The 21,161-nt window shown below is 39.6% G+C and overlaps 1 protein-coding gene across 3 annotated transcripts in view; it reads left to right on the top strand.

The window, feature by feature from the left end:
* Positions 1–20,267, top strand: part of LOC137635736 (ketosamine-3-kinase-like) — a 30,827-nt gene extending 10,560 nt beyond the window's left edge. The window contains exons 4-8 of one of the 3 annotated variants that reach the window (XM_068368190.1): positions 1,015–1,200; positions 5,249–5,363; positions 8,954–9,001; positions 17,829–17,951; positions 19,869–20,267. In XM_068368190.1, the coding sequence (XP_068224291.1) occupies positions 1,015–1,200; positions 5,249–5,263 (201 nt within the window). In that variant the 3' untranslated portion in view covers positions 5,264–5,363; positions 8,954–9,001; positions 17,829–17,951; positions 19,869–20,267. Of the gene's footprint in view, positions 1–1,014; positions 1,201–5,248; positions 5,364–8,953; positions 9,002–17,828; positions 17,952–19,864 lie in introns of all 3 variants that reach the window. The other 2 variants (XM_068368188.1, XM_068368189.1) reach the window with 2 other exon arrangements.
* The last annotated feature ends 894 nt before the right edge of the window (positions 20,268–21,161 follow it).

Here is a 21,161-nt window from a genome sequence, read left to right as displayed (position 1 = left end):
GATCCCTTTTCCATTAAGATATGATACATCTCTGACTGTCCATATTCATTTCTTGTTTACTTGAGTAATAAGTTGTTAGTTGAATTATGTGAATTGTAAATCAATTTCTTCTGAGTCCTTGTCAGTGACCGCTCCCGCCTGCCTGCCGAAGCAGAGCGATCGTCGTGGCGAGTAAAAGCCGAGGCCAAAACAGTTGAGCGGGCGCAAGACTCTTAGTCAAGGACCTTCAGACTCTCGCGGGGGGTTTGGTCTAGGCAGATGTCTGCTCCCTTCGAGTGCCCAGCCTTAAGGCCTCTCGCTGTTGCTTTGCACGGGAAACCCATGAGCCCCAAGGAAGGTCGCTCTGAAAGAGAAAAAAACATTTTATGAAGCATCAGGCAAGTTGCTTTTAATCATAAACCGGTTAAGATGGTTGATGGGTGAGAAAGACTACGTCTTTACCGAGCCAAAATAAAAAGCGACAGTCAGTCGCTAGTGCTAGTGAGAGCAGGGTGGCTAGCTGACCCCACTATCCCCTCCCCCCACGCTAACTAGCGGTGGGTGGTTACACCTCGAAAAGGCTTTAACAGCTATATTCAGCTCCGCGGAAATAAACACCCGCGCGTAAAGAGCTCCAGGTTTTTATCGCTAGGAAAATTACAATTCACAAATTTGTTACTTTTCCTAACTAGACAAACCTAAGTCCTTTAGATTATACTTCTCTCCTCAGCCACTCCTCTCAGTTCTGAGCCGAGAGGTCATAAGTGAAGAAACTCCCACAGGTGAGGGGGCAGAGCACCACGGTCTGCTCCCACTTGTTGCTTAACTGCCCGTTAAAAGATGCAACGGCCATCCTACCTAAACGACTTGTGTTTGTATAATCAGACATTATCCTAGGGATGATTTGATTCCTGGATTTTGATTACTTACACCTTCAATTTATGGTTAGAAAAATGATGGTTTTTATTGCCAGCAGTTAGTAATTTTATTAATCTTGTTTCAGATATCACAGTTAAAACATTAAATTCTCGTCAGGCGAGGGCGATGTTTGACGGAGAGTTCAAAAGTCCGAAGGCCACGAAAGCAACGGGGACAGTGATGGTCCCCACTCCGCGCACAGTCGTAGACGACCCCACGGGCGGAGCCGTGCCGTGCGTGGAATACCCGGACATGGCGCAGTTTGAATCGGCACACGGGAATGCTCGGGAAGCAGCTGGCAGAGTGAGTGCTTCTTGCGTTTGAAACTTGAAGATGTAATGTTCTAATTCTTGATTGAAAGTATAGATAATGTAGAAGGTTTTCAACTTAATGCTATTTAACTTTTATAACATATTTACTTCTCTGGTTTTAATTGAATATTCTTTTAATCTTTTATTTATAGTAAACGATATCGGTGTCAATGACCCTCGATGTCAAGATGCCAGAGAACTTCAAATCAATCAATCAATCTCAGCTTTTAAAACTAGGATTTTAGCTTGCTTAGTAATAATATTGCTCAGGGAAAAGTATCATGAAAAATGAGGTTTGGAAAAGATTTGTCAAGTACAAATTCATGAGCCCAGTATGCAGTAACATCATAAGCAATTCATTATCTCCTCTTACACCAATTGACGCAAAGGGCCTTGGTTAGATTTCGCCAATCGTCTCATCTAGAGCTTTTAAATCGATACTGCTCCGTCTCCCACTTCAGGCTTCATAGTCGTCAGCCATGTAGGCCTGGGTTTTCCAACTTCTTAGTGCCTTGTGGAGCCCAGTTGAAAGTTTGGTGAACTGATCTCTCTTGGGGAGTGCGAAGAGTACGCCCAAACCATTTCCGTCTACCCCTTATCGTGATCTCATCCACATATGGCACTCGAGTAATCTCTCTTATAGTTTCTTCTCTAGTCCTGTCCTGCAATTTAACTCCAAATAACCTTCTGAGGGGTTTACTTTAATAAGTGTTTTAAAAGAATGAGATTCGAGTAATTTTATTTCAAGTATGTTATTGGACCCCTCATTACTGCAATTATTGCAATACGAAAATCAGATTAATTATCGGGAGAGAGATGATATGTGATAAATTCATGGTAAGAGGAATGGTGATGAAAATAATGATAATGAATTTCCTAATCCTCACAGAATATAATATTCACCGTAGCCAAGCAATTTTAATGTTGCAGAATCATTTTGCAAGAAAAAGATTAATGAGTCACTCATGTTTTCTATTAAGAGGATACTCCAGATTGGAAAGTATACCTTCCGGCTGGAATTTCAGAACCAGCTGAAGGGAAAGATTTTAGTGTCATTTGTCAAAGCTGTCGATTCAGCTACGCTTAATATGGGCAGACAAATGGCTGAATCCTCCTGAGATTCAAAGCCACATCTTTACACTTGATATTTGTATAGGTAGAGTTGACATCTTTTTGTTTTCAAGGTCACAAAGTAGAGGATCATCCAAGATGGAATAGAAGTTCTCCTTGTTGATCGTTTGAAAATGAGAAGAATTTCTCACGAGTAGTTTTATTTCTTGTATTTGATAGAGGAGATCATATACAGTACTGCACAGTGTAGGGATAGAGCTATGCTAACTCCCAGTGCTAATTGGAAAAAAATATTTTATTTCAGTGCAAGAAAGACAGTCCTTCAAATGATCTCTCTATATAATTCAACCTGAGTTTCTCTCTTTGTTTGGGACAGGGTCATGTAGCAAGTGGCTCTTCTATGAAGCAGAAGTATTATTAAACCTTATAAAACGTGAAGGCTAAGTCTTCTGTTAAGCCCTGTCCACACGATCTAGCATGCTCGACGGGCAACCAGTGATACCAGACCACAGTAGTTAGTGAAAAGGAGGGTTGATGACGTCAGAAGTGGGGAAAACCGCAGAGAGGGATCTGGCATCATACAGTGTTGCCAGATCCCTTCCTTTAATTTTCCAACTTCTGACGTCATTAACCCTCCTTCTTACTAACTATTGTGGTCTGGTATCACTGTTGGCCCGTCGGGCATGTTCAATTGTGTGGACAGGGCTTTGGAGTGAGTGAAGTTGGATACACTGAACAAATATAAGGCGATTTGCATATGTCCGTTAATGACCTTTGATGGGGTATCTTTGCATGGCATTGCAAATGGGAACTGTACTGCAACAAACTATTACTTATTATGCATCTGCAATTGTGATGGTCATTTATAATCCATGGTTAAATATTACAGATGCTATGTAGCCTTTATCTCTTTGTCGATGTCTCACAGGATGTAGATACAGGAGAGGGGGTTCCTAGCCCCCTCGTCCCGTCCCTTTTAGTCGCCTCTTACGAGGAACGTAGAGAGTAGAGGTCCCCTTTTTTGTTTTTGTTTCATTTGTTGATGTCGGCTACCCCCCAAAATTGGGGGAAGTGCCTTGGTATATATGATGTAGCCTTTATAACCATACAAGGAGGTACTAAAATTACTTGTGGTTTTCAGTCCAGCACATATCTCGTAAGATAACACATTACCTTTGACCGTTGTAAAATGATGAAATCTTATGAGTTGACATAAAGCAAGAGTCAGGTTAAATTTGTACATACATACATACATATACCAAGGCACTTCCCCCAATTTTGGGGTAGCCGACATCAACAAATGAAACAAAACAAAAAAGGGGACCTCTACTCTCTACGTTCCTCCCAGCCTAACATGGGACTCAACCGAGTTCAGTTGGTACTGCTAGGGTGCCACAGCCCACCCTCCCACATTATCCAACACAGATGAATGAAATCATGTTGTGAGTTCTTGAGAGATGATAAAAAGTAAAAATTTTAGTTGGAATAACTTCAGGTAAAACGTGGTAATGTCCTGGATATTTACAAATGTCACTTCTTCAAGCAGGGCACTTGAAATAATGTTAGTGACTAAAACCAGCATTGCTTCCTTGGAGTAAAAGCTCCGATCAAAGAACACATATAAGGAGAACTTGTTTTTGTTTTCAGTAAAAGAACAGTTGACGTAGCCGTCAGAATCACTCCTGTAGTTGATGACCCATTATGTAAACAAGAACAGATTTGACAAATAATTTGGGGGCAAATGTTGGAAATACACTTAGATTACTGTACTGTAATTCACCTGTGATAATGGGAGCTATGACCTTTTTATGTTGGTTTTAATAGATTTACAATTGCTTAATACTCTTGATGTGTCTCAAAAAGCTTATTTATTACTCTTGATATACGATTTTTTGATAGTAGCATCAGTAAGACAATAGCAAGCTATTGTTATGATTATCAAGGAGTACATTCCCAGTCCCCTGTGGCGGCGGCGGCTTAAAAACAATTAGAATAGCGCCAACGTATCCCTGCGTGTCGTAAGAGGCGACTAAAAGGGACGTGACGAGGGGGCTGGGAAACCCCCCCCCCCCTCTATTATATACTCCAGTGAGACATCGATGTACATTTGTCATTTGAAGAAGGAGACTTCTTGGGACACACCTAGTTCTTATGAATGGGACTTCTGTACGTACACCCTTTTTCATGACAGGCAAGGATTTCTTATACAGCAGTTGGCAAGCATCCTTTCTTTTAGTCATGTCTTGTGTAGTTCATCTTTCTTTTTATATGATTGGTAAAATTGGTGATTATTTAGTGAATCGACTTACTTGTTTACTTGTTTTGGGTTTAAATCCAACCCTCCACTGAAGTCGAGTGAACTACTACTCGGGCGGGTCCATATTAATCATCTAACGAAACATTTTCATTATAACTTATACAATTCTTTGATTGTAGCATCTTCCAAATCATATGATCTTGTGAAAAGTAATGTCTTTAGTTTCTTCTTAAATTCAATTGCTCCCTTTAGGTCCTTCATTTCAGTTGGCAGTTTATTATAATGTCTAGGTGCACAGTAGCTAAAAGCCCTTTCACCAAATTTACTATTTGTTCTTGTGACACGGATATATCGGCTGTTGATATCTTAAGAAAATTGACGTATTTAAATCCAAAAATGTCTTACCACTGGTGAGAAAAATTATTTCCTGACGAATGCTTGTAAACGTGGCAGTTCTCAGCTTGAACGTGTTGAAGTCATTCTCGATACTTCATGAACTTAAAAGTATTCATTTTGTCCCTCAGAAAAGCACAGCATGACTTTAGAATTCACTAAGTAAAACAGACAAAGTTCCTGTGCAATGCTCAGACATTTGTATGTATGGAATATGAATATTTTCTGTATTTAGTCTTTATATATTTTTCATCTATTCATACCTCATGTGGCATTCTTGAATGCTATTTCTGTTTGGTAATGACTATCCTTCCCGCAGGCTCCTTCTATATAACACCGAAGGGAGAAAGGCTGAATTGAACGAGAGCTACGTTGGCCAAGGCACTTGCTGCAGATACCTCTCCCAAGATAACAGCTGGTGTGATGATTGAGTGGTAAGTATTATGAAGTTTTGTTTAGCCAGTACAGGTTGCAATTTGATATAGAAATCCTGTTTTTATTTGTATACTGTATACCTTTCGCACAGCTTTGTTGAAGCTCTATAAATATGCCTTATCCTTTCATGGTTCTTAGAAATAAAGTTACAAACTACTGTTTTATAAGAGCTTTCTATATTTTTTTAACTGCTGCTACTGACGCATGCATCACTGCATTGATTATAAGTTTCCCTTTTTATAATCTGAAGGAAAATATTACAAGACCAATCGTTTGTTTATTTTCTGTACCGCTGGACCAGAGAAGTTACCATTTTGAATGTGGATTAGACCTGAATCGAGTTCTCTCTCCTTTCTCTTGTTTTCTCGAACTCTCGTCATTGTTAAGTTTCCCTCTAGAACTTCTTACAGGTCTTCGAGAGGCAGCCTCCATAGCTAAACCATTCCTGACCAAATGTTCCTCGTCCCATGTCCAAACTGCTCATTCTTGGTGAACCGTTATTCTCTTTGCCAAAGAATTTATGACTTCATTCCTTTTTTGTTTTGGGCTGTTAGTGTTCAAGTACTGTACAGTATGGTACAATAATTCAAGCAAATGTTTTCCTAAAGATTGACAACAATTGATAAGGATTTTTGAAATGATTAAAGGGCGAAATTGTTGTTACTAAAATGGCGATGAAAAGGCGAAGACGATTTGCACTGATTTTATTAAGATTGATGAGTGCTACAGAGTTTATCTTTCCCCTCTGGATTATAAAGAAGACAGCCAATTCAGATATGTGTAGGTAGATCCTTTGTGACAGGAGTAGTACATTAGATCTGTATCCCATCACCCGTTTGTAATAAATCTCTTTGGATGACATCTGAATGTTCAAGAAGTAGCTTCTTTAGAATAAAGCTAGTCCTCCTATCAGGGCAATTTGAAATCTGCTACATAAGTTGTGTAGAAAACTAAACTTGAGCAAAACAAGGACAAAAATTATAGGCCTTAAACGGGTTTGTTGTTTTTAAGAAGACAGAAGATATTGCTTTGAAATTTTTATCCCACCATTATTGGAATGTTGACCGTCCGTGGTTGAGCTCTATGGAGCGAGGCAGCGGTGGGCCTGCGATGGCGATCCGGATGGACTGTATCAAGAATGACCTTCGATCAAAGGGATTAGCCGTTGATGAACTGTGGGACAGAGGTGGATGGAGAACGCCGGCCAGAAACATGGATCCCACATAGAAGTGGGAAAAGATGCAGACAAAAAGAAGAAGTAGTCCATCTATGTCAGTACCTACGTTGTATCTGTCTTTTAAGACAAGATTGTTTAAGGTTATGATTTTCTCGTTGTAAAATAGTGTCTCTGTTGGTTTGGAAGAGTCCAGAAATCCAATGAGATCACTTCTCCTCCTTCAACACCCATCTGTAAACGAAGGCCCTGTTCTAATATAATCTAAACCAAGCAAGCCTCGCCAATAATGCTAAGTATGACATGTTATTGTCCGTGATAAGTTCTATTTAAGCGGGGCATTTCTCCTTGGTGCCCTCAATGTTAGGATCGCTGTTGTTATTCCGGACTTTAGCCTTTTATGTAAATGAGGACATCTTCGTTGTGATTCTTTCGGTTGATGAATGATGGGTCAGCGAAGACCTGGAGTCACCGATAGGTCGGGAGTCCTCATCCTCATTGATTTGCAACATTGTTGTTGCATTTGCTTCTCTCTCTTTATCTGGTATATATCTGTATTTGTTTATTGTTGGAATAGATAAGTTTCTTTTTTTTCTAATACTCAGAAGCCCAAATACATTGCAAATGCTGTTCGTTTACGGCGGTTTATATGCAACGTTTCGTAGTAAATCATCTATGTTTTTTTTTTTTTTTTAACTAAATCCATTCTTTTTTTTTTTTAACTAAATCTTCCATTGTCTTTTTTTTTAACTAAATCATCCATTGTCTTTTTTTTTAACTAAATCATCCATTGTCTTTTTTTTTTGTTTAACTATATCATCCATTGTCTACCACAGATCTATAATGGGAAAATTACTGAGAAAATGTGTCTGTGTGCTTTGCAAACAGTAAGAACTTGTGGAAAATGTGGTATTGTTTTATAAACACTAAAATCTACCTCAGTAGCTTTGAAAACATAGGAATTTAGATCTACGTCATGCAACTTGGACAACGACTAGTGCCTCTAAACAAAATGGCAACATTGGGCTGCTAATTTGTCTGGCATTTGGTTTTTCAATTGGCCAGTCAGCCAGATTTGATTAGAATGATTTTGAGAACAAGTGTGCCAAATCTGTTGCTTGTATCATCTGTTATCTCTACTATTATCTGACTTAAGACCTTATTTGAATGGTCTATTCTCTTTAACTATACAGTATACAGGATAGTCTGGGTCTTTTACCTTTCTATTATTATTATGGTTATTATTATTACTTACTAAGCTACAACCCTAGTTGGAAAAGCAGGAGGCTATAAGCCCAGGGGCTCCAACAGGGAAAATAATCCAGTGAGCAAAGGAAACAAGGAAAAATAAAATATTTTAAGGGTTACAACATTGAAATGAATATCGATATAAACTATAAAAACTTCAACAAAACAAGAGAAAGAGAAATAAGATAGAATAGTGTGGCCGAGTGTAACCTCAAGCAAGAGAACACTAACCCAAGTCAGTGGTAGACCATGGTACAGTGGTTATAGCACTACCCAGGACTAGAGAACAATGGTTTGATATTTTAGTTTATTACTGTTCCCCTATCCCTCCATTCATAGCAATGTACATACATATACCAAGGCACTTCCCCCAATTTTGGGGGTAGCCGACATCAAACAAATGAAACAAAAAAGGGGACCTCTCCTCTCTACGTTCCTCCAGCCTAACCAGGGACCTAACCGAGTTCGGCTGGTACTGCTAGGGTGGCACAGCCCACCCTCCCATATTATCCACCACAGATGAAGCTTCATAATGCAGAATCCCCTACTGCTGCTACCTCCGCGGTCATCCAAGGCACTGGAGGAAGCAGCAATGTGCTAGTCATTAATATTATTTCTAGGAAGACATTAAAATAATCAAAATTTTTAGTACAAAAGTAATTTTGAAACAACCACAGCGCTCACGATATCTTACCTGCCTTTTTTTTATTGTATTTTGATTATATCGATTGAAGATTCTGGAGATTTCAATGTTATCAGTTCGATGGTTTTCCATTGCACGGACACTTGACATCGTCCACGGCCAGGGAGATCCAAAAAAAGTTCTGGATGGGACATATTGTTACATACATACATATACCAAGGCACTTCCCCCAATTTTGGAGGGTAGCCGACATTAACAAATGACACAAAAACAAAAAGGGGACCTCTACTCTCTACTCTATTGTTGGTTGTGGTTTTTCATTCTTAACTTTGAGGGTGAGAACTGCTTTCTTTTAGATTTAACCAAATTGTCTCTTGGGTAAATATTGAAATAATATATTTTTCTTACTTAAAAAAAAAATAATATTTTACCTTTATTGTATCTGTTAAAACACTTGTATTTTATTTTCCCATCACAACAAAAAGCTGAGTACAGTACATGAAGATTATTCATTTTTCTTTCAGGATTTCTTTGTGAGGAAGCTTCAGTAGCAGTTAACCATAGAGAAAGATGTGAGTATATTACTCTGTGGTACAGTACCTTATAGGTATCACATTGTACTGGAAAGATCAAGACTTATTTTTTTCATACTAGTTCACAGGTGATCCCCCCTGTGGCTGCGGGGGCATAAAAACAATTAGAAGAGAGGCAAGAGAGCGTGCTAGAAATAGGAATGAATGGCGAGCGATTGTGACGCAGTTCCGGTAGGCCCTGCGGCTGCCTCCGATGCCTTAGATGACCACGGAGGTAGCAGCAGTAGGGGATTCAGCATTATGAAGCTTCATCTGTGGTGGATAAGGGGGGAGGGTGGGCTGTGGCACCCTAGCAGTGCCAGCTGAACTAGCCAGAAAACTTTAAGCTAGGTATAACCATCCACCGATAGTTAGCGGGTGTTGGACTGGCCACCACACTCACGCATGAACCGGTGGTATGACGTCTCTTTTTATCTTGTCTCTGTAGAGAACAGAAGTTCTGTCTTTCTCTGCCATTAACACTTATTTAGGAATTTAGGAAAATACAAACTGCCTTAAAATTTTCATTTCTTTTTCTTATCAGGAGTGTATGTATCGTGAGGTTTCATGATGCAGGTTAACCCTGGAGACGGATCTTCACGCCTTTTTTTTCTGCATGCAGAGGGCACTGATGCTGGCAGGAGGTCCTTATGTCTTGCTCAATTTCCTTGTTGACTCCTCGATTACTTTCTTCTTGGGAACGGTCGAGTAAGAGGGTGATTTGATCCCCAGACAACTCTTAGGTTCTGAGGACAATGCGACTTTTAGCGAAGTGGCGCCGCCTTCGTCTGTAGGAAGTCATCTCTCCAGTGGCATTGTGCATGAGCTTTGGCTTTACTTGGTGATCGCGGGTATCGGCTCTAATTAACAGCTTTTGGAGGTTCTGAAGTTAGAGGCTCAGCCCGAGGGCAGAGCTACCTCTCCAGGAGTTGACTAGAGTTTCCTCAGTTGAGACTTGAGGGGTAACGCACCAAAAGAACGTCTCGTGCTCTAGCATTAGCAACCTCTGCTTTTTCTCTTCCACCCTTTGTTCGTCCTGCTTCGGCTGACAAACGAAAACATTTGTAGACTAGTAGGCCTACCAATAGGGGTTACCAGTCGCTTGATCCTGCTGAGGTAAACCCAGAAAATAACTTGCCATGTTTCTCTGCTCGCCAATTATGATGTACGCCCCCTGACTAAGCTTTTATAGCGTGGTGAGGGGTTGCACCGTATAAAGCACCAAGCATCGCCATCTGGTGGCGAGCGCCATCCTTATTCTTGATAGTCACTCCTCGCCTGAGTGGTTGTCCCAACCTGGCTTTGGGAAATGAGTGCGGAATTCTTTTTCAGAGCAAGACGATGATGGCGCACAGAGGTTGTTTAAAGTCCCTGCCCTTGCCGTCATGATTTTGTTAAGCCAGATCCTTTTTGGCATGTGCCTCAGGCTTCTCCCTATCACGAGGGAGAACCTGTTTAAAGTATGTGCCAGCAAGTATCTTCTTAAGCTCAGCCTTGATCACCACCATCCAAACACTCCCCCTCCATCCTGTAGGAGTTCACAAGGCTATTTTCACTAATCTCCGGCTAGAGCCATGGCAAGTGAGGGTGCTTCTACCCTCACTGCTTCGGTGCATAGATCCTATTCTCGTAAGGTAGTCTTGTGCAATGTTACACTCCCAATCACTAAGCGTTAGGGAGGTGGGGAGGCGAGCGCTAACTCACAGCAAGTTTCCAGCATGTGCTACTTTGCTAGCGCACAATTTCTTGCAGTTCAATGTTTAAGGGATCTGTCATTAAAAAGAAAAATAGTTGAAAAAAACTACCATTAGTGCTCCAAAGCTCTCAATATACTTGCTTACATTTTGAAAACCTATTTGTTTGTACTGCTTTATTTGCTAGACTAAGGAGTGCCGTCCCCTTAAAAGAGAAGTGAAATACAGCAAAGGTTGAGAATATAGGGGTACTAGATGACCTAGCCTGTCCCAGTCCCGGACTACGACACATGGTCATTCATTTTATGATACTGTACCTTCTTATTATACCTGCTAAGCTTATATTGTCATTGAGTCGTGGAATTTTCCTGAAGTTGCGTATAGCTTCAACATTTTAACCCTTTTACCCCAAAGGACGTACTGGTACATTTCACAAAAGCCATCCCTTTACCCCCATGGACGTACCTGTACGTCCTTGCAAAAAATGCTATAAATTTTTTTTCTTTTCATATTTTTGATAATTTTTTGAGAAAATTCAGGCATTTTCCAAGAGAATGAGACCAACCTGACCTCCCTATGACAAAAATTAAGGCTGTAAGAGCAATTTAAAAAAAATATACTGCAAAATGTGCTGGGGAAAAAATAACCCCTTGGGGGTTAAGGATTGGAAATTTCCAAAGAGCCTAGGGGTAAAAGGGTTAAAGGCTTATATAGTAATTGTAAGTTTGACCCTCGTAGTATCGGGGGATATTGAAAAAGGAGAGGACTAATTGGTAAGGGACCTCTGGTAGTGGTTCTAACACGCCCAGTTACTATTACCGACACTCTTTTAGAGTGAGCGAACTGGTTATATTCCTGGCATTCCACGCAACTTTTTTCTCCGGTATATTTAGCAGTATTTATACCTTAGAAATAGTGCTTTAAGGAGCATTTCACGGCGCGACACAGGTCGAGCTCAGAAATAGATTTTTCCTTCGTCAAAATCCCTTTATTAAATCATAATCATGAGTTATTGTTGCTAGTGACAACCTTTCTCTTTTAGATATCTCAAGTTTGATAAGAATGAAAACTATCTAATGGGATTTCAAGCAAGTTTTAATAGATAAAGCCTTAAAAAACAGTTCTGAATAAACTGGAAGAAAACAATTTAATTCTCTAATATCAAAGTGAAGTTGTAATAGATTATGTATTAAATATTTTGAAAGAAATTTTAATTTCTAGCATGCATAATTGGAAGAGTTTATTATTGTGACTAGCTAAGCTCAAATCCTAGTTAGGAAAATAGGATGATATAAGCCCAAGGGCTCCTACAGGGTACGTTAGGTTAGGGTAATAAGGAAGAGAATAGTCAATGAAAAGTTAGGTATAAGAACGTTAAATGAGCCAAATCAGTTCTGTATGTGGTAAAGTATCTAGACAAACATTCGCCTCGTAAATAGCATAATTTGTTCCCGACCAACAAAACGCCACATTCAATTACAAAAAGAATCGTCGTCGGCGCCCACTCGTGTCCGAGTATTGGGTTCTGTCGTTAGCCATCAGCCTCTTATCAGAAGAAGGGTGGAGGAAACGACAGAATGCCAGTAGCTGGGTATATTGTTTTGGGTGGTCGTGGCTTTGCAACGGCCACGCACACACACTTGGCTCACATCGTTTTCACCGCGGCTCAAGACATATGAGACAGGCGGCTTCTCCGATGTTGGTTGCATCGGGCTGCCGGGTTCTTGTTATGTCAAGGCCCGCCTTGTTGCCTGCCCGATAGCCATTGCCTTCTTCCGCCGGCGCTGGGAAGCTCCGCCGTTGGGGTCTTGTTTGGTTTGGTTTGGTTTGATTTTGGAGTTTTCCTTCTCCACAAAAAGAATACACTTCAATATAAAGTACTCAATGAATGACTACAATTATTTGGACCATTCACTAATAACTTGACCATTGGTTACCTGTAAAAGAAATGTATAATTAGAGCAAATAGTGAAAATACAGTAACAAAACTGTGAAACCTTACCTTTGGAGTGAGGGGGTGTCCAAGAGCGAAGTGGCGTGGTGGTAGAGAAGGATGACAAACAGCGGAAAAGTTTAAGTAGTGGCAGAAAACGTAAACACTTAACTTTACATACATATATACATATACCAAGGCACTTCCCCCAAATTTTGGGGGGTAGCCGACATCAACAAAAGAAACAAAAACAAAAAAGGAGACCTTTACTCTCTACGTTCCTCCCAGCCTAACAAGGGACTCAACCGAGTTCAGCTGGTACTGCTAGGGTGCCACAGCCCACCCTCCCCCGTTATCCACCACAGATGAAGCTTCATACTGCTGAATCCCCTACTGCTGCTACCTCCGCGGTCACCTAAGGCATCGGAGGAAGCAGCAGGGCCTACCAGAACTGCGTCACAATCGCTCGCCATTCATTCCCATTTCTAGCACGCTCTCTTGCCTCTCTCACATCTATCCTCCTATCACCCAGATCTTCCTTCACTCCATCCAGAGCTTCCTTCACTCCATACTTTAACTTGTAATTAGCCTAATTCATTCCAGACCAACAAAACGCCACATTCAATTATAAAAAGCATACACTTCAATGTACAGTACTCAACGAATGACTACAATTATTTGGATCATTCAATAATAACTTGACCATTGGTTACCTGTAAAAGAAATGTATAATTACAGCAAACAGTAAAAATACATTAACAAAAATGTGGAACCTTACCTTTGGAGTGAGGGGGTGTCCAAGAGCGAAGTGGCGTGGTGGTAGAGAAGGATGACAAACAGCGGAAAAGTTTAAGTAGTGGCAGAAAACGTAAACACTTAACTTTACAAAAGAGAATAATGACAGAAAACATTAACACTTAATTTTAGGAAACATTAATAAATGACAGGAAATATTAACACTTAACTTTATGATAAACTCGAAATTAAGTTTCTTGTTTTTGGCCTTTTTCTAATTTTTTTTTTTTACTTTTTGTATTTTCTAAATTCAAATTCGTATTTTCATCACAACCACTTTCCTTTCATTTTATATCTTCCTTTAGGCTTGTTAGTACCGAAAGCCTCTTTTAAAAAGAATCATCCAAAGCTTGTTTCTTCTTGCTCAAAACTCTCCTGAAATGACACCGGATCGTTCTTGTCATAGACAGATTTCGGCCATGTTCCTTTGTGATCACAATTAATTGCATGCTAGTCTAGTATTTCTTGATTATTTCCATCTTCGTCTCCATCGAAAGCATCGTCCTCTTCTTTCTCTGGACATCATCAACTTTTTTGGGACCCATTGGTTACACTAGCGTAATATCACATCCAATACAGTACAATAATTACGAAAGGGAAATCGCAAACACTGTCAATGCGTACAATACCGCTGCCGAGATTAAAAGAAATAGGAACGCCAATGCGTAGATGCATGTGATACAAGACAGTAGATGCTGACCAATAGGAGAGCAGGATCTTATGGGGGTAACTAACATTTGAGTAGGGAGATAACCAATGGGAGTGCTGGAGGATGGCGGAGAGTTTACGGGCTCACAGTGCGTTAATTTTAAAATCGGCCTCAGACACGGTCGGGCTCAAATACTGTACCTCCTTTCGTTGGCCGAAACATTTTTCATGGTGCGAGTCGTAAAATTCTTCATCTCGTTTCGGATAGTGAAAATTTCGTAAGCAGATTCTCTCGTGTCGAGAGGTAAGACTACAACATTTTAAAGAGAATAGACCTTAAAAAGGGATTTTAACTTAGAAAAAATCTATGTTTGGGTGAGATAGCCATGTCATCCTGTTGGCAATCCATTGGAGCCCCCCCCCCCCCTTTGCAAAGGGTGATCTCAACTTGTCGGTGCGCCGACTTCCCTGCACTGCCGTTACCTCCTAGCCCCTGAGATTTCTCGATCGACCTGCGGCATCCTATATTTATTTTATACTGGCTTTGCCAGCATTTGTTTTAGAGTCTTTCTAACCTTTCCTGGGATTCAGGGTGCGGCGGCCTAGAGTGTCTCTGTCTAGAGACTCTCCCTTGTTGGGATAACCCTCGGATTGAACCCATATTTCTTTCTGAGCCTGACATCCTTACCGTCACCTCTGTTCTGGGGATTGTTAAGGAATGCTCATATGGCGCATGGGTATAGCTACACCATGCCGTCACCTCTCTTTTATATCCTAGCCTTTCTAGGACTGACATTGCATGAATTTTATCATTATGCTGCTGTGTATTTGCATTTGTTGATTGTGGGATTTGGTTCCCTCTGGGATCTGACCCTCCACAGCCGCCAGCATGCTTCTCCCTGAGGGAGTAAGCTGTCAGACTGACGGCAGTGCTGGTACCTAACGGCTTTGCCACCACCTATCGGCACACTATCCTATAGTACCTGTACCGGCGATACGTCGCTACTTACGGCAGTGCTACACTGGTGACACTGCTTTCACCTATGGCAAGGTGTTTTCTGCGGAAACCCTTGCCGGTTATCTCCGCCACCCCTAGGCACCATTGCCCCTGACGGCATTGCTGTTAGTGGCGGTGGGGCTAGTACTAGTCTATCCGAGTGGATGTCTGTACCAGCGCCTTAGGGCACATAGGACGCTGACGGCAATGCCGTTACCCCCCTGGCACTGCCGGTACCTCTAGGGCACATGCCTTTCTGTCCTCTATATCTGAAACCGCCTTGCCTAACCTAAGGTGGGTTCTCTACTGACTCTATGTGAATTTAACTACAAATCAACATAAAGGCCTTACTCCTTCAACTTTTGAGGCTTCTATATGTATGCTGGGCCTTGGAATCCCTTTTACGATTTGCCCAATCCCCTCTCAGGGTGTGGATTGGATAGATTAGTGATAACTCTATAGGTTAGTTCCCAATCCCGGGTCTTTTCTATTGAGGTTATCAACTTCTTGTTACAGCCCTCGGGTTGCTATAGACACTTGCTCGTTAATCGATGCGTCGATTGCTTAAACTATTAACCCTTTTACCCCCATGCTATTTGGAAATTTCCAACCCTTAACCCCCAGGAGGTTATTTTTTTACCAGCACATTTTGCAGTATATTTTTTTTTAAATTGCTCTAACAGGCTTAATTTTTTGTCATAGAGAGGTCAGGTTGGTCTCATTCTCTTGGAAAATGCTTGAATTTTCTCAAAAAATTATCAAAAATATGAAAAACAATTTTTTATAGCATTTTTTTGCAAGGACGTACCAGTACGTCCATGGGGGTAAAGGGATGGCTTTTGTGAAACGAACCAGTACGTCCTTTGGGGGTAAAAGGGTTAAGTTTACTCGTACCGTTGCCTTCTAATTGGCTATTCCTCTGCGGAGGTATAGGAGCGAAGGTTCGTTCCATGAGCACCCCCGCCCTCTTTGGGCCTATAGCAGCTGACTCTAATGAGGCTATTTATTCCAATCTAACGATGTTTATTAGGAGTGAAACAATTTCTTACTTTGAAAATCATTAGATTTTAGTATATATGAATTGGTTTGTTATAATAAGAAGCTGATAAGTTTGACTAATAAATATGTATCCTAAATAGTGATTCTGGAAGCATTGCACTGAAGACAATTGGAGCCTAGACGCACAGCGGGTAGAAACTATTCCATTTGAATGATGAAATACGTTGTGGGAAAAATAAGAACTTGTGTCGGAATGAACTTTCTGATATGCCCGATTTTGTGTGATTTCAATCATTTTTATGGCATTTGTTAATAAAGAATAATTTTTGCAAATGCCAAATAGAAAACTTGTAAGTTAAATTCATTTTTGGGGGGACATAAAGGAGACAGCTTGAGATATGTAGAATTTTTGTCTTTGTCTGTGGAAGTTTGTCAGTACGTAGTAACGAGTATCTCGCAAGTGGTTTTGGTTGGTGTGCCTTTCATATTAGGTCGACTGATGAATTATAGGAATTAAGTTTTCATAATTATTGATAAAGTGATACCATGATATTGATAAGAGCTGAAGATATCACAAGCTCTACTGATAATAGATTAGCAGTCAACTGGGAGTTATGTGATGAAATACATACCTTGCTCATGATATCTTAACCCTTTTACCCCCAAAGGACATACTGGTACGTTTCACAAACCTCATCCCTTTACTCCCATGGACGTACCGGTACGTCCTTGCAAAAAACTTCTATTTAAATTTTTTTTTTGCATATTTTTGATAATTTTTTTGAGAAACTTCAGGCATTTTCAAAGAGAATGAGACCAACCTGACCTCTCTATGACGAAAATTAAGGCTGTTAGAGCTATTTAAAATAAATATTCTGCAAAATGTGCTTGAAAAAAAATAACTCCCAAGGGTTAAGGGTTAGAAATTGCCAAATAGCCTGGGGGTAAAAGGGTTAAGAAGTGATACAGGCATTTGGGATCAGGAAAGAACTGATTTGTAGTTATGCTTGTATAGGGAATGTCATATTAAGAGTGTAAATATAAGACCATGAGCAGTATTGTCAGACGTAGCTTCATGCTACCTTTAATTGGTGTCATTAATGTATTGTGTGCAAGGACTATAGTTTTTTGTGGTATTGAACCATACTTTGATGGTATTCTAGAATAGAAAATTTATAATAAACTGTATGGACATGAATTGTGGTATAACAATGAAATAATATCAAACAGATTTTATAGATTTGAAAAAAAAATTGTGGTTGAATGACATGACATTATTAGAAATGAAACTATTTGAGAGATTCCTTGAGTGCCATATGTGGATGAGATCATGGTGAGGGGTAGATAGAGATGGTTTGGGCATGCTTTTCACATTCCCCCGGAGATTAGTTCACCAAACTTTCAACTGGGCTCCACAAGGCACTAGAAGAGTTGTTAGACCCAGGCCTATATGGCTGAGTATTGTGGGTGTAAAGTAGGTGGTGATGAATGTAGAAGTATTAATTTAAAAGCTCAAGACAGAGACGATTGGCGAAATCTAACAGAGGCCCTTTGCGTTCTAATAATAATGGGTTTGTGTTGAAATAATCTTAAATATTTTTGTATCTAGGTAAACTTCTTAATTTGGGTTTGTGTGAAAAAAATCTTAATTATTTTTGTATTTAGGTAAACTACTTAATTATAAAGCATTTGAATTTTTTTATTAATTTATTGTAAGCTCAATCATTTTTTGTCTCTTGACCCCTTCCTCTCATTTTTCAGTGACAACGCAGCGGTGATCAAGTTCCAGAAATTTATTTTATGAAGATTGCTTCCTGTATTGAAGCCTATTGAAGATAAGTTGCGAGAGCGATTTGGACTCCCCTCTGCTTCTGAAAGTGCTAGGTGAGGACAAGCAATTATTGACTGTGGGGAATTCTTAGGGTATTAATGCAGTGGACTCTTTAGTAGAAGTAAACCTTACGGATGAGTAGGTAGTCGGAGATTTTTGTCCAGACTGTTCACTCTTTGTGGATCTTGAACTGCAATGGGGTGTGGTTCTTCATTAAGCCTGAACTCTGTCCTGACGCTGTATGCGATCTTTAGCCGTCCCTTTTGCGTATCGCATTGAGGATAAAAAGTTTCTTATACACGAGATCTTCGGATAGTTGTTCCGGGGTTTGGAACCCTGTGATACCCAGTAATAATTCTCTTGTGATATCACTCGCAGAAATATTATACAGTAGAAAGCAGGCGAAGGGAACTTCCATCAGGACATGGCTCGAGCCCAAAAATAGATTATGCCTACGTCACAATCCCATTTTTTGTCTTTTTGATATAAAGGTAAGAATGTAGAGACAGGTCAGATGTACAACATGGTCTTACAATACCTTTGATTGTAATGCAAGCTTATTCAAATTGCAGTGGTGTTTTGCCCCAATGTATATACAGTTGCGTTGGGCTCTGGTTGTACTTATATGTGGATTGAATGTTTGATTAGATTAATTCTTAAGAGGTTTTGTTTGGAGATATCTATGCCTCTCCTGGTTTTGTATACCTGCATTTTCATATTTTACTTTTTTCTCCTTCAATTCTGTATTAAATGTATTTTCTTGTAGATCCTCTTTCAGTATGCTCCTCTTTCAGTATGCTCCTCTTGTGAGCGGTCCCCCATTCCAGCCTGAAGTTTCCTCTCTTCCCCTTTGTAATATTTAAGCTTATTTCCTCTCCAAATGTTCAATTACCTTTATATACAAATAAATCTTACCTAGAAAGCATACTGCTCCTCTTATTTAGGACTCTGTGGAAAGCCCTGCGAAGAGACTGGGAACCCAAGAAACAATAGGTGAGTGAGCTTCTAGCTGGGTCCCCTTGCCTAGTATAAAATCAAGGGGTGGTGCCCAGTGCCCAGTTTATCCTTGATTGTTTACTTTTTACCCAGATTTCCGAGTATTCCACTGTAGTGAAACCGATTGTGGTCGGCACTCGGACCCTAGCAGTCTGCGTGCTACGTCTGGCCACAGTCTGCAGACCACTACAGCATTAATATGCGTAGGAGATGATGATGATGATAGATTGCTAAACTAAATTATTTTAAAGATAGTGTTTGAGATAGCATTGAAGACAACGTTTAAACTTTAATTTATTTATATAGACCAAATGAGTCTATATGTATTAATAGAAATGCATGCCACTTGTCTCAAGATGCATAATAGAATTTTAGTCTAATAATAAAGGAAGATATGGTTATATAGGTGTATATACTGTCAAATTTATTCTCTATCAGTCATCAAAGAACTTGAAGTAAACTGGTTTGAAGACTTTTCAGTGGGAGTTGAATTTGAAAGGTAAAACAAATTAAATTTCCTTTTTCAAATTGTGATAATGTGGAAGCTGTTGTTACCGGGTACATATAGTGTAATTGATTTTGTTTTAGGATATGAATTTGTTAAAAGAAAAAGCAATATGAAATTTTTTACTGTATTAGGAAGTTTAGTTTAATTTTTTGAAAAGTATTATGCAATGTAATAATAAATTCTTGAAGGAATCATAGTGTCAACTGTTTCCTCAAGACTTGGAATAAAGTTTAGGGAAAATGTTGTGGAAACAAATTCATTTTGATTTCTATGGACACCATTTTTCTTAAAGGCCCATTACTTATAAGTATTTCATAGACGGGGAGCAAAAGGACATTTGTAAATCCATTTTAGGAATCCTTTAGAGTCCTTAGGAGATAGGATATAGAATAATATTTGTAGCCTCCCAAGTAAAGAATTTACAAGATATTCAAATTATTAAAGCAAGACCTTTTTTTCCAGGCAGTGATGATAAGCCGATTTCAAAGGTAGCACGAAGAACCGCAAGTTACCGATGATTTAGAAGTTGAGCCGCCGTAATAGCTACAAGGATGTGGTGCGTTTAGTGATGTCGTTGAAGATAGATGTAATAAGACATTTCCTTTTGCCGTCAGTTGATTAGTGGATAATGAACAATGCCGTACTCAAGAGAACAAGTTTCAAGTTATGGCAATACTCTCTCTCATGAATCCTGTTGGAGTTCTTTGGTGTGGCGTTTTGTCGACGCGATGTCCCCATCATGATAATCGGCTTTTATTCATCAGTGTTATACTATAGTCCATTTCTTTTAGCGAGGCAGATTTGCACCGACTCGCAGCGGTGCCCTTTTAGCTCGGAAAAGTTTCCCGATAGCTGATTGGTTGGACAAGATAATTCTAACCAATCAGCGACCAGGAAACTTTTCCGAGCTAAAAGGGCACCGTTGCGAGTCGGTGCAAATCTGCCTCGCTAAAAGAAATGGACTATAGTGAACTAATTTGATTGGAATAGCTAAAGTAGAATGGAAGAAAGCCATGAGTATATTCTTAATGATGTTCAAATGTTCAATGTTAATTAGCATAGAAACATTTTAATAAGTTTGAAAGATGAAAATAAAGCATTGTACGTTGAAGTTTCACACCTGAACTATTGCTGGTAAAAATAGATCCATCTAAAGCATTATAATAAGGGGTTTCTGTGCTACTTACCTCAAACAATACAGTGAAATCATAAGGGAATATAATCAATTTAGTTATAGAGGTTGAGAAAAGACTTTAATTAGGAAATCTCTGGTGATCTGGGTTAAACAGGAAAATTGTATTTTAAAGTATTGATTATTAAAATATGTTTAATGGAATGTGTAGAACTGTAATTCTAGCATTTACCGGAAATTCAAGAACTGGTTATACTGTATTAAGAACTGAATGTAAGGATTAGTGCACTTACAGAATCTGAAAGTAGAGACAATACAATGTCTTATTTATTTGTAGAGTATTGCACAATCTTGTGAGAGTCAAGATGTAGGGTAGGATCTTAAATTAAGATTAAATGAACCTGACAAGACAAAAGTACCAAAAGTTCAACGTAATAGCAAAAAGAAAACGCACTGAGCGTAAACAATAAAAATGGCCGCGTGAGCCTCGGAAGGCACAAGGCCGAACGCATTAAAAACACTTCCTATTACTTAACACAAACTTGCCCGGTACTTAAAAAACTGTCAAAACAATCTATGGTACTTAACATTGATGTAGGAGTAAGGAGAGCTTCAGCCATGATGAAG

Source organism: Palaemon carinicauda, unplaced genomic scaffold (genome assembly GCF_036898095.1).
Source record: "Palaemon carinicauda isolate YSFRI2023 unplaced genomic scaffold, ASM3689809v2 scaffold165, whole genome shotgun sequence".
Classification (NCBI taxonomy): domain Eukaryota; kingdom Metazoa; phylum Arthropoda; class Malacostraca; order Decapoda; family Palaemonidae; genus Palaemon; species Palaemon carinicauda.
Note: the sequence above shows the minus strand (reverse complement) of the source record. Positions and strands in the feature narration are given on the sequence as shown.